This window comes from Odontomachus brunneus, unplaced genomic scaffold, assembly GCF_010583005.1.
Source record: "Odontomachus brunneus isolate Ranch 3 - 2012 unplaced genomic scaffold, Obru_v1 Obru_scaffold_183, whole genome shotgun sequence".
In the NCBI taxonomy this organism is placed as follows: domain Eukaryota; kingdom Metazoa; phylum Arthropoda; class Insecta; order Hymenoptera; family Formicidae; genus Odontomachus; species Odontomachus brunneus.
Window position 1 is genome coordinate 35,771 of NW_022639633.1, and position 15,971 is coordinate 51,741.

General features: G+C 39.0%; 1 protein-coding gene across 1 annotated transcript; it reads right to left on the reverse strand.

Annotated features, from left to right (window-relative positions):
• Positions 1-12,988: 12,988 nt before the first annotated feature.
• LOC116851657 (mediator of RNA polymerase II transcription subunit 15-like) lies at positions 12,989-15,477 on the reverse strand. Its single transcript, XM_032831297.1, has 3 exons — positions 15,386-15,477; positions 14,161-14,206; positions 12,989-13,988 (listed from the first exon to the last, which is right to left on the reverse strand). The coding sequence occupies exons 1-3, from the start codon at positions 15,395-15,397 to the stop codon at positions 13,522-13,524; spliced, it is 525 nt and encodes a 174-aa protein (XP_032687188.1). The 5' UTR covers positions 15,398-15,477; the 3' UTR covers positions 12,989-13,521.
• Between the last annotated feature and the right edge of the window lie 494 nt (positions 15,478-15,971).

A 15,971-nucleotide genomic window follows, 5' to 3' on the forward strand; every position in this document is an offset into this window, starting at 1 on the left:
AATTATTTGCGAAGGTAAAAATTTGTAACAGTAGGATACAGAGAACCAAAACCGCTACACGGGAATCTTTACCTGACCGTCGGGAACACAATGCGTCACGTTTTACGGGAATTTTCCGGTGATTTGAGCGATAATCGGGCACACAAAGGACGCCTGCACCGATCTTCGTCGGCTGTCAATGCATTTCGAGATGTATTCCTTACCACAGTAGACCAACATGTAATCACCAGCTCGAGCAAATATTCGTTGGACTATGTAACCTGTGAAGCTGCATCGACGTCTTTGTCAACGGTCGTTTTCCACTATACACATATATATGTTGAAGATGTGCGCGCTGTTATATCTAACGATAATCCTAGATTTGATGATTCTTTCCGAGATTTGGCTTTTGTTACATCACTTCGTATTGCTAAACTTTTCCAAAAGGTTCCTTTATATTCCAATTCGTCTTGCCTTCAAAGTCCTTTTACTTTGAGGACTGCTGTCCAAATTTTATATTAAATATAGCGCGCCGCAGGTACTATCGTAAAGCAAAATCCGCAAATCTATTTGTTCAATTAGGTTGTGTCCAATTATTTTTACTTGATATAATCGTATGTAAAACAGTGTTTCACGAAATCACCACATTAGATTATTTTCCTATTTTCTTTATGTGAACGAAAAAACTGCTTGGTTTAACTAAATTCCTTTGGATTAATTAAATTTCTTTGGATTAACTAAATTTCTGATGGAATCAGATAATTAAATCGGAAAATTCCAGTTGAAATTATCAAAATTCTGTTTAATATAAAGTTTTCTACTATTTCTGTTCAAGTTAATAAGATTTCTGATAGAAGTTAGTCAAACATTTTTTCCGTGTATATATCCTTTGCTTTTTTAATATACCTATTTGCTTTTTTAATAAAATGCCTATAAATTATATGAAAAGAATCATTTACCAATTATATGAAAAGAATCATTTAACATATGGAAAACTACAGGTAGAAAATATAATTGGTCTTTACATTAATCTGATTGCGCCCGCAATTCAAATGTTCCAACTAGATTCAAATATTCAATATTCAAATATTCAATAATATTCAAACCAGATTCAACATTGAGTCTTGGCTAGTCCTGCCAGATTTACGTGTGAACCAATCATATCGCTTTTTTCATGTAGGAAGTCACAATTTATCAGTTTGCGTTTACGTTACGACGTATTCGAGAGGTACAAAAGAATATTCTCACGAAATTTGCAAGATGCGGGACACGTGGAGTATCGACGTTTGCTTCAACTGTGCCGAGTGACTCTCGTCATTCGCATGAGCGAACTCTCGAATGTTGCCACTTGTCGAAAGTAGTGTTTTCTTACCCCTAAATATGTTTCTGTCGACACACATTCTAATTCTCGCCCTTTTATCAACTCAGATTAAGTGCATGAACGTTTTACAAGAGTCAGAAAGTTCTAACAACGTACTAAAATTACTCTTGCAATTGACCAAGTATAATATTTATCAGTATAATATTTATCTCGTTTAATATTTATCATTCCTGTCTGTATTTTTCCTGACGTTTTCCTTTAGAACATCATGCGTGTGTAACTTAAACAGAATTCTGGTAACTTTGATTCGAATTTTGGTATGTGCGAAACACGTAAAGAGACGGCAAAAGTTGATCCTTTTTTTTCTTTTTTTCGCTTCCTTAAGCAGATTATACCTTTGCTTGTTTCTTTCGTTTGCAAGGGTTTCACTAAAACTCGCTTACATAAAAAATGCGACTTCTATACTTAGCTACAAAGTTTATCAGTAGTTCTAGAATAATCCCGTAGATTATTTACTCACGTAATTTGTCAGCTCACAATGCCGGTATCCAAAAATCATTCTCTGAAGTTTCCGCCACTCAATTGGACGTCACAGCTACTGCTTTTAAGTAGACCGTTCCCCACACAATCTTCTACGCATAAATCCCAATCTTACCTGGATTTTTAAAATACGCATTCGATTGTATGGTATTTGTGTCCGCACAAACTTTGTTCCTTTACCGATTTTTGTTTACTTTGCATTTTCACGCGGAAATTTCGTATTTTGAAAATCCTTTTAAGGGATTTGTCATTCCCAAGACACCTTCCTTTTACAAACAGATTGGCATGGATTAAACAGTCGACTATCTTCTCTAACGAGATTTCCAATTATCTTGTTTTTATATTTAAATTTTATTTTATATTTTAATTTTTCCTTTAATTAGTTCGTATCAAAGCTATGAGCCGTCAAGGTTTTTACATAGAGATTATTTTTTATAGTATCGTATCGTATCGTATTAAAGTCACAAAAAGTAGATGTTAACAAAAATATCTAGTATGTAAGTAACATTAGTATACTTGTAAATAAGTGCAAAATTAGCAAACAAATTTTATTAACTTTTTTTTAACGAATTCCTGTAATCCTCCTAAATTCGTAACACATTCTGCAACACACTTTGATGTTGAGATTATTATTTATGAACGAAGGAACGAGCGAGATCGTCGCAGTTGCATAATCATCGAATTTCTCGGGAGGCATGAGGGTTGCGCGAATCGTTCGGGAGAAACGATATCGCGACGCCCAATTAACATCTCGATTTAATAAAACTCTCAAGCCGCCGTATGTTACAATTTCCCGTACAAAGTGTCCGCCGGCGACAGAGAACCCGCTCGCCCTTCCTGTATTCGAAGGGGTGCTGTGCTCTTATAGTCGAGAAGGCCAACGCTCTTCAGCAAGTAACACTGTAACGTTTCCGAGCGAATGAATAATCATCCCGGGACTTCTCAACGACGACGAGCCACTCCGGCGGCAACGACTGCAACAATGACGGTAACAGGACGGCGTATTGTAACGTTACGGGCAATAGTCTGATGCCGCGTAGAATACCTCCGGTTAAAATAAAAGCTACTTTTGCTCTACGTCAACCTAGTCAACGTATGCTTAAATACGTGTACACAGAGCGTGATATATTATAATGCTATATTCTTTCACATATCATTTATATCTTTAATATATTTCATACCATATGTTTTTATATATTTAATATATTTTGTATTTTTATATATTTAATATATTTTGTATTTTTATATTTAATATATTTTACATATTTTTACATTTTTACATATTTCATCTTTAACATATTTCGTTATTCTATTTATTTTGCATTATTATATTGGTCAACACATATCACATATAAGATCACACTTTGACCATAAATCTATAAAAAGTAAATTTTTATAAATTTCTGGAGTACCGTCTTGACAATTATAAATATCATCGGGTATTTATTAAAAATGATACAACTAATATATAGTAATTGTTATATATATTATTCATATCTTTATTAATATTTTTAATATATTATCTTTAATATATCATGTATATATTTATATATTTTATATATTTAACATATTTTATATAATATACTTTGCATTATTATATTATCAGAATACATGTGTCAAATGAAATCACAAATTCTGATCTTATATAGATTTTATTTAGGGATGTCTAGAAAAGCATTTTTATAAATTTCCGATTTACCAGTGTGGCAATTATAAAAATACTATTTTGTATCATTTATTAGAAAAAATTTATTAGAATGGCACACTAGAAGAATGAGAAGAGCCGCTCGAGATTAAAGGAGTAATTCACCGATTTGCGCATACGATGCTGAAGAGCAAAAGACTCGAGAGATTTGAAACGTTATGTAGAAGTTCGTGGTGTCAATGATCTCCGCGAAATTTTACAAGAACCACGTTATTGGCGACGCCATAGCTGCTATGCCGCGTGTGCGTACAAGTGGTTCCCACCGGTGGTATATCAGACAGCACCTTGCCGCGCGGCGCGTCGCGACGAAAACACGCGGCACAATTCAAAAACGCGCGGCTCATTCCGGCGAACAATGCTGGAAACAATAACGTCGATCTCCCATTACTCGCCTCCGCTGATCCCGCTAGGTATCGCCGGTAACAGTAACAAAACGCGGTCGAGACACAATGGGCCGACGATGTAATTGCGCCCCACGGTGGTGGCTGGTGCTTGTACGTACAAAGGGCACTCGACTATATGTTACAATCTCGATTTCGTCGCCGATCCTCGAAGGACGGAGACGACGAGTGAGGAAAAAAGCCAGGGAGACCGCTCGATACCGCTCGAGTGACCTCTCGCAGATCGCGCTTTGCTTCGTGCGCCATTGTCGGCTTTGTTTTGAGGTAACAAAACAGAAAACGCGCCCCATACGCGACCACCATTGTAGTCAATTAGCGGCCATGTGATCCTGGACGAATCCACATTGCTCCATAGCGAGATGTTTCTTCGAGTCCTTGATATACTGAGAGAAATTATTCCATAAAAAATTAACAATATTTCCGATCAAATTCCGATTAATTTTTATATCCGATAAGGATATCCGGTTAGACTTAATCAGATATTTCCGATCATAATGACATTTCATTAGATAAATTGATAAAAAAATTATGAATTTCTCATCGGATGTTTTCTAATCGGATACAAAAATTCATCGCTATTTTGATCAAAAATATCCGTTTGTTAATTTTTTATTGGATAATTTCTCTCAGGATACGGCTGCAATCCTTAAATTTATTGAATTAAAAATTACATTTGGAAAAACCATTTGGTTAGATTGACGAAATATTTTGTGAAATTTTAATAAACCAGAATTTTGATTAAGGTTACCAAAATTCTGTTCAAGTTAATAAAATTTTGATTAACCAGAACTTGCAACTGTTTCAAGTTGAATAGTTGGAAATTCCAGTTTAACCAGAAACTTTGTTTGATTAACCAGAATCTTATTAACTTGAACAGAAGTAACTTCTGTTCAAGTTAATACTTCTGTAACTTCTGTTCTGTTTCTGTTTCCAGAAGTAAGTTTCTGGTAACTTCTACCTGAATCCTCATTCTGTTCATATTTAATTATTTCACTAGATGTTTAATTAATTCAACCAAATTTCTTGTCCCACATACATTTAAAATTTATTTACATTTATATTTAGTGTTTTAAAACATGCTTGCGGTATTATCGATGCTGCAAATAAGTATCATTGAGAAAAGTGCGATTCTTAATATCCAAAAGATTCAAATCCTCCAAAGTTCTCGGTGCTACTTCCGGTTTTGATGCGCGACGGTTTCGGCGTAACGTTTACTTCACACGTTCTTTCAAGAACCAGAAAAGACCAACTTATAACCTAATTTGCATAACGTTAGCGCGATGTTCCCTCAAGTTCTGAAACTAGTTCAGCCATCGTTACGCTAATAAATGCTAGACGTTGGACGGTCATTTAGCTTTATACCGGTGCCAATCCGGAATGACCAAGAAAAGGATGATGCTCAAATCGGGCGCACCCCATACCGTTATAGAGAGGCTCGACCTACCCTCGATATAATTTATTCGGACAATAAGCATGCGTCTACCCGGCGCTCCAGCCCTCCGCCGCGCCGCGGGCATCAGTGTCAGGCTCGGTGATGAGCCCCTCAATGACAGCGACCAACATAATCTGTTCCCATCAGCCAAGTAGACATAATGGACGCGACAATGGCGGGAAGCGACAATGGGGGCAGGATAGCATTTTACAGGAGCGCGGTGGTTGCGCCCAAAAGTGACGGGGGTGGCAAAGAGAGGGTGACTAGTAAGTGGGCTCGCGAGAGAGGGAGAGCGAGCGAGCGAATCGCGTGGGGTGAGACTGTCGTTTCCTAGTGGCATGCTTAAAACGCGAACGCACGCACGACAACGCGACGCGACGCGACGCATTCGACCCACCTCGGTCTCGACGCGACGTGGCTTCGCTTTATTAAATTCCTGACGCGAGACGCCTGGCACGTGCAAATATTCGTTCGCCGGCGGCGAATGAGACGCATAATTCGGGTGCGCCTCGCTCTCGCGACAGACTCGTGAGCGTTAAATTCGCAACGACCGGGAGGGCTGCGACTCGCGAAAAGCCGTGCCGGAGTCGCGGGAACGTTTCCAGCTGCCGGCTTCCCTCCTGGTCGCCCGACGCGATCCGGCAAACAACGACGCTCCAGTAGAAATCCCCGGCGTACAGGGTGTTCCGAGAAATGATCGTGTCAACAGCGAATTTGGATGGATATGTCATTGTAATATCGAAAAAAATGTATCGAGAATCTAAAAATAAAATAATGGAACAATTGAAAAGTCACAATTCTAAAAACTAAACGCGCGGTTCATTTTACCGAAATATAATTTTGAAATACAAACATTGAAAGTATGCCATTGTCCCGTAAAGCTACAATCCCGAAGACTGAGTATGGAGACAAACTCCTAAAATATTGAAAGCATAAAGTTGCCAATGACTTGTCATACATTTTGATGAATGTGAGTGATGCTTGTTGGACCATGGCTGCATCGAGCCTCCATTGATGATGCACGGGTTGAAGGGACGTATGACGCTGATTTTTTTCCATCAACTTTATTGCCTCTACTTGTTATTTATATTTTCCTGCTGTGATAGCATGGTGCGTTTTGTAATCCCGACTTGTCATCTCGTTTTTATAATTTGACTTTGACATCTTCAACATATCTTTTCACTTTTATTATGTATATGCAATATTTACTGAACAGAGAAAGGGAGAGTTATATTTAGCTGAATATGCCAATAAATTCTTCTCATTTCATCGATGGTGAATACTAACATTAATGTTCAATTATATCACACTATAATATCTTATTTCCTTTATATGGATTTATATGGGACACACGTTATGTGTGTCGTTATTACATAATGTGTGACGCTATATAATTAAATATTTAAATCGCGTCTAAAGTTAAACCGTGTCTAGCGCGCACAGGTTATTCTATTACATCTAGCACCGATTTACGTAACTGGAACCGGCGCACGAAGTGAATATTGTTCCTGCATAGACAGGTTGGATCGGTTGTGTTGCATAGCGTGACGTTTTTCTTTTTTTTTTTCTCCACGTACAGCCAGTATGCTAATCGCGACATTCTATCATGATTATCTCGTACACCTTACGGAAGCGATTATTAAAGCGGATTTCAACGATACCGGAATCGATTGGAATTGTTAATCTGGTGGCTCAAACGTTCGTTTTGCGATGTGTGGTATAAGACGTCACCATGACATCCTTTCATTCTCATCTCCCCGAAATATTCTTTCTCCTTGCGTCGCGATGACGACATTCAAAGAACCATCTCCCCTAGATTTGTGGGGGCCTAGGATTTCGGAGCGCATTTGAGACGCTGAAAATTGCGTGTGTGTACGACAGACAATCGTGAGACGGCCGCGATGACGACAACGCGACTTAAGACCACACGAAGACTGACGCGCGTCGGCTCGATACTCGGGCGAGCGGGCTCCTTTCACAATGGCTGACTTCGTAAGGCAAAAATCAGAAAGTTAGGGCTCCGGCGACCGTGCCCGGCTGCGAGGAGCGAGGGACGATTAGAAAACGCGCTCCCGGGGGATGCGCAGCTGTCATGAAGAGTGCAGCGATTGGCCGCTAGCGTTAGCCAGCCATGCTGGATTTTTCCGGTCTGGCTTCTTCTCACAATGGTATCACAGAGCTGGAGCAGGGTCAGTAGCTTCGTCAGAGATCGGGGTCAGCCAATAAAATCTCATGTCACTACTCTGTATCCGCGAGCGCGTCGTTATTTATTACTTAGGCTAACAACGTTGTTTATCGCTTCCACAGAATTGATAAATCGGACTTTTAAATCAACCCTACATGAGTTGATTGAAATTCTTTTAAGAGAGCTGAAGTAGACGAAGAGCTCGAAAAAATACGTAGAAACGAACATCAAAAAATCATGTCAAATAAGCTGATTCGATCATATTAGCCTTTTCATATTTTTTGTACAGTGAATAGTAAAACGGCTCAGAATGAAACGATTGAAAATTATTACCGACAAATTTATGCAATAACAGTAATAATGATAATATAATTGAGGTCACTAAATAATAATAATATTAATAATATTTAATAATAATAATTAATAATATAATTATTATTCGACAAAAGTCATAGTATTCTCAATTTTGACAGATTGTTGAGCCTACTTCATTATGTCTAAACCGTTTTATGTGCAACTTATATAGGTTTCATTTAAACATGTGCTATATTTTATTTTATCATATTCTCTTAAAATGAATCAGTAAAACATTACTGAAAACAGTGAATATACACTGATTTGCAGTTATAAGTGTTGCACTGAAAGTGCTCAGTGCTATACTTATAACTGATATCAGTGATTATTCACTGATTCATTTTAAGAGAGTAGTTGACGGAAAACATAATCACGCATATGTAAAAATTTTGCTGCAAATTTCTCGTATATTTCACAGCTTCAAAATTCAATTATAAAAATACAGCAACGTTCTTTGAGAAGTTTTTCTGAGAGGAGCAAACAGCTGAAACGAAAGTACTCGTGCCAACTGTCATGTCCGATGATATCCTTGACTGTTGCTGGTGACACGTGGAATATTCCGCCTGGGACGAGCGTGTTGCTCATAACAAACAGGAACGTGGTGTCTCTGTTATTGAAATAAATCCTGCCGTAATCATCGTCAACACTCTTGAAGGGAATCTGGAGGGATCCCAGTAGCGGGAGCGAGTGGTTAAGAGGCAGTAGAGAAAGATAAAGAGGGACGATTGGACCCGTTCGCGATCGGCCGCCGCGTGCCGCCACCCTAAGGATTAAGCGCAATTATTGGAATCACTCCGGCAGACCACAACCCGTTTCACACGCTCCTTATACCCTTCCGAGCTGCTACGAGAGCTTACTTTGTTCGTGATGTCTCGAAAATTCCAGACACAGGCGCGAATTTCAAGTATGAAAGATGGAGGATTAGTTGAGAAAATTACTTTTCGCGTCAATTGGAAGCCCAACGATGATTTCTAATTAAATTATAGTTGAATATTTAAAAAAGAATCAAACAAGATATGGTACATTTCGTGCTCCGAAAAATGTAAATTAGGTACGATATTGTGTAACTTGTGTATTTATCTTTTAGGAATATCGATCTCTCTTTTCCTCGTTGTGAAATAATTATGGTACTTGGGTGTAATTGAGCGTGCGGCGCAACGACTGCAATAAAGTGTCTAATGTTTAGTGAGGGAACATTAATTGCGTTTTGCTTAATAATCGGGATTCGTGACAAGTTAAATACCAGGTATAAACAAGATTTCTTTAACGTTTAATCTTTCATCAATTCTCACAGTTGACTTCAGTTCATCTTGTATTAAGTGAGAACAATAAACTTTTGTCATTTAAATACAATTCGTAGAACATATCTCGTGGAGATTTCTGCATCGTAATTTTATTAACGCTGTGAAATTGACAAAACGTTCAATTTTCAGTCATCCCTAAAAAATCGTAGATGACCGATTTCAGGGAGAACTTGTAACACCTTGTATATCGTTCGAATTCGTGCAGCTAATATATATGTATTTATGTATTCATGTAGCTAATTTCCAGCCGACTGAAGCCACAAAAGTCAACCGCCTCTCTCTTTTCCCTCGTGTTACCTCGACGAAAGAAACGTGACACTCGATAGCGCCGTTGCGAAATCCGCGAACGAAAAACGCGCGTTTCAACCAGCCGCATTTATATCGCATTTATATCACAAGGCATTAGCCTTGTGATTAGCCACACAAAAGCCAGGCGGAGGTATGTGCATTCAATATCTACGAATGAATTGCCAAGCGTTGCACTTTTCTCGACCGCGTTGCATGAACTAGTTCCGTTTAAACATACAGTTATAGCAACGCTTTTTCCTCGCCGCAATTCACCGACGTTCTTACTGCTCTGGATATTAAACGCCTAGGAATTCTCCTCAAAGAAAGAAAGATTTTGCTACCCATTTCTAGATTTTCAGATTCTTCCTCTCTTTCTCTCTGGTATCTCTGGCAGCTATTGAAATACGTTACAGTCTTTTAGATCTAAAGAACAAAGTACGCTAGACCCTCTCTAAAGCATTCTAGCTGCATAATCATCCATGACTCCAAATGTCATGCAATGCATTTCGTTTGCAAAATATCATCTAGCATTTTTAATTACACTTTGTGCGGGTCGCTGCTTTCTCCAGTCAAGATTATTCAGGGTTTAGGTGTTGTCTTTAACTCGGTTTATTTTTCCATAAACACATCCGCATTATAATTTTCATTAGCCTTAAATTTGTCAAAGTTTATTCAAAGGATTTTGTTACACTTTAAAAATGTAAGAACTCTGAGAATGAATTCTGAGAGTTCTTTATATTGCATTAATTCGTTCTAGATTCAAATACTGTTATTTAACATAGACTCTCTAATTTGATAGTCATAATCTGATTGAGCGCGTGCAACTCAAGTTTTTTAGAGTTGCTGCATTTAATATGAATAAATCAATTTCAATCTTTTAATATAATTATCAATCCCTCGTGTTGCACAACCTTGGTTGTCTTGCTTCCTGGCTTCCTAATATCCGTTTCTAACTTTGGTTAACTTACCGGTTCACAGTATTCCAATAAAATTGACCAATTATATAAGTCTGGATTGACAGGTATGATTGATCAATTTCGTTAGAGTAATCAGCCAGTTAAACAAAGTTAGTAGAACGCCCATAAGAGGAAGATTATTACGGAACTTCTTTTTGTGCTTACAAAATTTGCAATCTTGTTGATTATCCTGATATCTTAGAATGATATAATTATAATTTAATATTCGTTCCGTTATAAATCTTTTTCAATTTTTTATGTAGAAAAACATAATATCTCTTATGCTAAATTTAACTGTTTCAGTAGACTTTGCATCTTAGCTAATAAATATCTACCTAGAATGAACTTCTTTAGCGGAATGTCTTTATCGTTTAAATCATCCTTTGTCGTATTATTTTTTAATTTAATTTATAATTGATAACTATTGTTACTTGTTATTATTGTATTCTTACGATTATATTTCACGTTTTGTACAACCAAAAGTGTTTTCCAGTAAATAATTAAATAAATAAATAAATAATGATATCGTCAAACTCCGTGCATAAAAACGCTTTGAAGCACTTGAAGAATTAAAAGGATCGCGCCCTAAATTACAATTCATTTATAATCCTCACAAGTCCTTACAAAAACGCATTGTACAACATTATATTGTATTGCAAACATTATTTGGGAATTTTGAGAGCAACGCTCAATTTCTATCTCCACTTTGTACCGTCAGACATTTTGAGAAAATCCCTCAAATCGTTAAACTCAGCCTTGCAGCTTTGTCGACGAATTGCCATCACTCGGTGAACGCATTCCACATGCGCACACGTACACGTGGTGTCACAGCTTAACCGCTCGTCACATACGTCACCCCCTTGGATGCGGCTTGGGTTTTGGCTTGCTATAACTCCGATAATTATGTTACCAATGCGTCGAAGGACAAAGAGCTCTCAAGCGTCATGGATGGCTCGCTTGCTCGCAAGCGCGAACTAAAAGAGAGATGGTTGCCTGGTAGCCCAGCTGCCGGTAATCCTCCCTTTGTAATTTGTCTCTATGACCCCCCTCTCCTCTCTACAATGGCGTCGATTTTCCGGGTAGATTTTACCTGGCGTCCCCGAGCGATCTTTTCGACTGTCAATATGTCGCTTTTATCATAAAATTTATTTTATTTCTGCAAGAAAGATATTTACGTAACAATAAACATATAACCAACAATATAAAATTAATTACACGATTAAATTAAATAAATCTACTATTTAAATTGACTCTCTGGCTGGACATTACAAATATCACTGAGAACTGTGTGATTGCTCAAAATAATTATCTATTTACAAGGGGAGAAACGATAACATTGTCTCTGAGCAGTTCAAAATATAATCACGAATATCCCTCTTCCCCTCCTCCCTCTCTCTGCAATAATTTAATTTAATAATTCAATTTTCAACTTCCTCTTTGCAAATCAGTGGAGCGCTCAGAATTCGCGAAGACTTCTAAGTGGTCTACGCCAATGACGGGCGGTTGATGTCACCGTGGTCGTGCCCTCCGGATAATAGAGTCCGCGACTTTAATGGACTCGCTAATCCTCTTCCCTGTTTGTCGGCGAGGGGGCACGCATTCACGGGATGCATGGAGGTAAGAATCGCCGATGGGGTAGGACGGGGTGGTGTGACTGCGGTACGTGCGCCTCTCTAGGGTGTGCGAAGCGAGGACTGCATTCGCGCGGGCCGTCACGGCTTGAAAGGGGGTGACACGTAAGGGAGGAAAGAGGAAGGGAATGATCTCCGGCCTGTCCTGCCGGAGTGATGACGTGGAGATACGCCTCTTGTGCGGAACCATCGGTGCGATGATACCCTCGGATTTCTCGGCTGAGCTATGCCGCGCGTTATGCGCGAGCATGCTCCGTATTTGTCGATAGAGAGAAATATGTTGTCGACAGACTCGCCTAATAGAGCCATCGCGATGAGAGATAACAGCTTTCTACCTACATTGACCGCTCGCCTTACAAACCCGAGACAACCTGGGACAGCCCTGCGGGCACGCGCCGAGAGATATTACTTCGAAATCGTTTGGGCATTTGTCTAAATGTATATCTATGTAAATGATATATTAAGCAAAGGTGTTAAAAGGGTGCATTATTAAACGGCAAACATGCGTATTGATCCATAAGAAGATGTATAGGACTTTTCCAGAAAAATATCTAAAAATAAGAAATGTTTTCGCACTAATAACATATCTACTTGTACTAATATACATATTTTTACGTTGAGAAAAAAATTCTTTCAAATGAGAAACATATATTTTCTTAAAATGATCCCTTTTCATGAAGGCAATTGTTTATTCTACTCAGACAAAAATAAATTTGATTCAAGTAAGTTATTAAAAATACCCACCGAATATATTATATTTTAATTTTTTTTTTATATTTTTTCTCTTGGCGTATGAACTTTAAAGTTATGGTTAAAGTGTGATAGTTTAAAGTAAGTTTAATTCGTATAAATGTTATGGAAAAGATTGACAAAAATTTATTCATGTGAGGTGTTTCTTTTGACAAGTTTATTCATATGAGATGTCTCTTTTGACTTTACATGTGCAATACACATATTCCAAAATCTACAAATCAGTATGAAAATCTCAGCGAGTTTTGTTTATACATGAAATGAATAAACTGACATGAAATGAGAATAGAATGAAATAAATGATGGAAGCATAACACAAATTATCATAAATACAACTTTTTCAAATGTTCAACGTTTTCTTTCACGGCTGTTAAGAAAGCAAGAAACACAGATTTCAGTACTTTACTATCGATTTATCATTATTTTATCTTAATGTGAGTTAACACGGACTTGCAAAAGATATTTATACAAATAAAAAATTTACTAGTAATGACCTCGTATTTTACATTCCGCTATCCGTTTAGGAAGGACGTCGCAATGCATTACGAATTCTTCGGCTACGGAATCAGATGATAAGCAATGAATGTGATGATACATGACGGATGATACGATCGGTGGAAGCGGCACGGAAGCGGATACAATACGATATCGACGTTGATATCTGTAGATGATCGATTATCCTTGATGCGGAACTGAGTTAGGCAAGTTCTGCTGGAGCTGTACGAGCTGTTGAAGATGCGGCGGCAGATTATTGGAGTACTGATAATTGGACGAGGCGATTTGCTGCGTTTGCGGCTGTGGCTGCGGCTGTGGTTGAGGATAATTGGTGCGGTACTGGGGATTGTACTGCGACTGAGCGGAAGGTGGCGGCGAATACTGGGCCGGTCTTACGGGAATCTGCTTGTAACTCGGCTGCGGAGGTGCTTGGCCGACCTGTATTTTCGGCTGATACTGAGACAGCTGGCCCTGAGTTATAACCTGAGGCTCGATAGGCTTGGAGGGTGACAGATTTGGCACTGGCTGCGGCGGAAGATGGACGATCGGCTCACGAGCCAGCTGAGACGCTAATATCTGTTTGATCGCTGCAGGAGCCTGGTTAAAAGCTCGTACGTTTCCGTGTTGCCTCCGTACACGGATGTGACCTGCGAGAAAACAATAGAAAAGATGTAGATTACGTTATAATTTCAACAATAAGAAAGAAAATATTGTCGAAATAAAAAAAAAATATAAATATATATAATTTCTTGGGTAACGTACAAGGAAGAAAAAGTATTGTTGGAACGAAAAAAGTTTATCTAATATATTGTTACTTACTATGAATTTCCGTTCCTAGCACGGGCGCTACGATGAGTATTAATAACTGAAACATGATAAAAAAATATTATTTATTTCTAATGATAATGCTCTCATGCTCTGATAAAGAAAAATGCATTTCTCTCATATAAATATTCTCGACAGAAATCAGGGGAAAGTGAAATTTTTCATGTACACAATGTGTAACACAACAAACGTCAAAACTATTTTAGAAAATACTACGTTGAAAAAGTATGACCAATAATGCAAATGCAATCTCTTATCTTTGCGACGATTGTTAATGCACTAACACGACGAGTCGTGTCGCGTGAATTAAAAAAATGCATTCGAAAAATTTGAAAGCGTACGACACATGTTTAATTGAGTTTGATTTATACCAGAAAAACTGAATTTGATTCATTCTCAATTGAACTCGATTCATGTACAATTCTCTATGTATGACGTCACTATGTGTGACGTATCACTATAATAATCTCACACAATGATGCTTGAAAGAAAGAGACGCTGCTGATTTTATATCGGGTTCGTTTCTCGCAAGTTGTAGCTAATCTAACGACTTTTACGACGTGCAATTTTAGACCATCGAACCCTGACGACTCATCTTACGAATAGATCATAACAGGATACACGAATTTTTAGGGAAGGCAAAGAAATCCTCAAAAGAAAAAGCCGCATTTGAAAACAAAAGAGAATCAACATAGGTCGGAGGAACAATAAAATTTCGTATACGTTTCTTCTTAGGTGTTTCTTTTGTCACTACAATGATTCAACGTATCGGAAGTTAATATCTTCGAAGAGGCAAGAGAAGACCACCAGACGTGCGCCGATACTGGATTCTTGCCGCTATGTTTAGAAAAATAACGTATTTACTTCGGGGAACAGTTCGCCGTGTTTGACGCATGTTACATTTTCAACTTTTTACATCCGGCATTCGGTGTTCAGCGCGCGACTTTTCACACGGCAATTAATCGAGTAATCGTACTGCTTCCTTCCCTGACTTCCCTGACTAACGGGATAAAATCACAGCGATTTTTACGATCAGCGTGAGATTGGAAAGCAAAAGAGAGCACTCGCTCGAACATCGACGCGATTCCGCGAAACAGCTTTAATCGCTCGGCGCACTTTCTCTCTGTGAGATTTCGCGGGACTCCTAGGGTCGCGAGCGAGCGAGCGACCGATCAATCGATCGATCGATCGATTGGTCGACGCGGTCGCAAGAACTTACGAGGAATCTCATGATGCTGAACGATGATATCCGGAGGGCGGCGGGACAAAACTGGCGGCCGCGTCGCGACGCACTTCTATAAGGACCCAGCCGTCGCGGGCCCAACCGCGTTGTCGGCCACCACCAGCTTTCACGGTTGGTCGGGTTTCGAGCGATTTTTTCGCGTGCAGGTCTCCCGCCCGCCGTCACGTAACCCACTGCAACGAACCAATGCGTCCCGCACAACGCTGCCGCAATAGAGCCAGGAAGTGACCGGGACGGTGGCTACACTAGAAAAGCCAGAACGCGAGGCATATGCGTTTGTCTCCTTCGTGCACGAGCTGCTCTCGCGAAACCTACGAAGAATATGGGAATTTTGCCCCAAGCTTTCGCTCGGCAGAATTTCAGGTTGTATCGGAATAATGCATTGCGATACGTAATCGGGCTACTACTGCTCGGAATTAGTCGGAAAAGTTCGCTATCGGCCCGCGCTCTTAATAAGTCGATTTCAGATTCACCAGGAAGTATTTTCTCTGGCAGCATTTTCCTTGCCTGGGGCGAGCCGCGAGTTCTACCGTAGGTATGATATAGTGTATAGTGGACTATC

Bases quoted from the DNA above. Each gene is read 5' to 3' on its own strand.
- LOC116851657 (XM_032831297.1), bottom strand. The intron at 13,989-14,160 runs GTAAGTAACAAT...GTTTTCTCGCAG, and splicing joins GCTAGGAACGGAAATTCATA to GTCACATCCGTGTACGGAGG.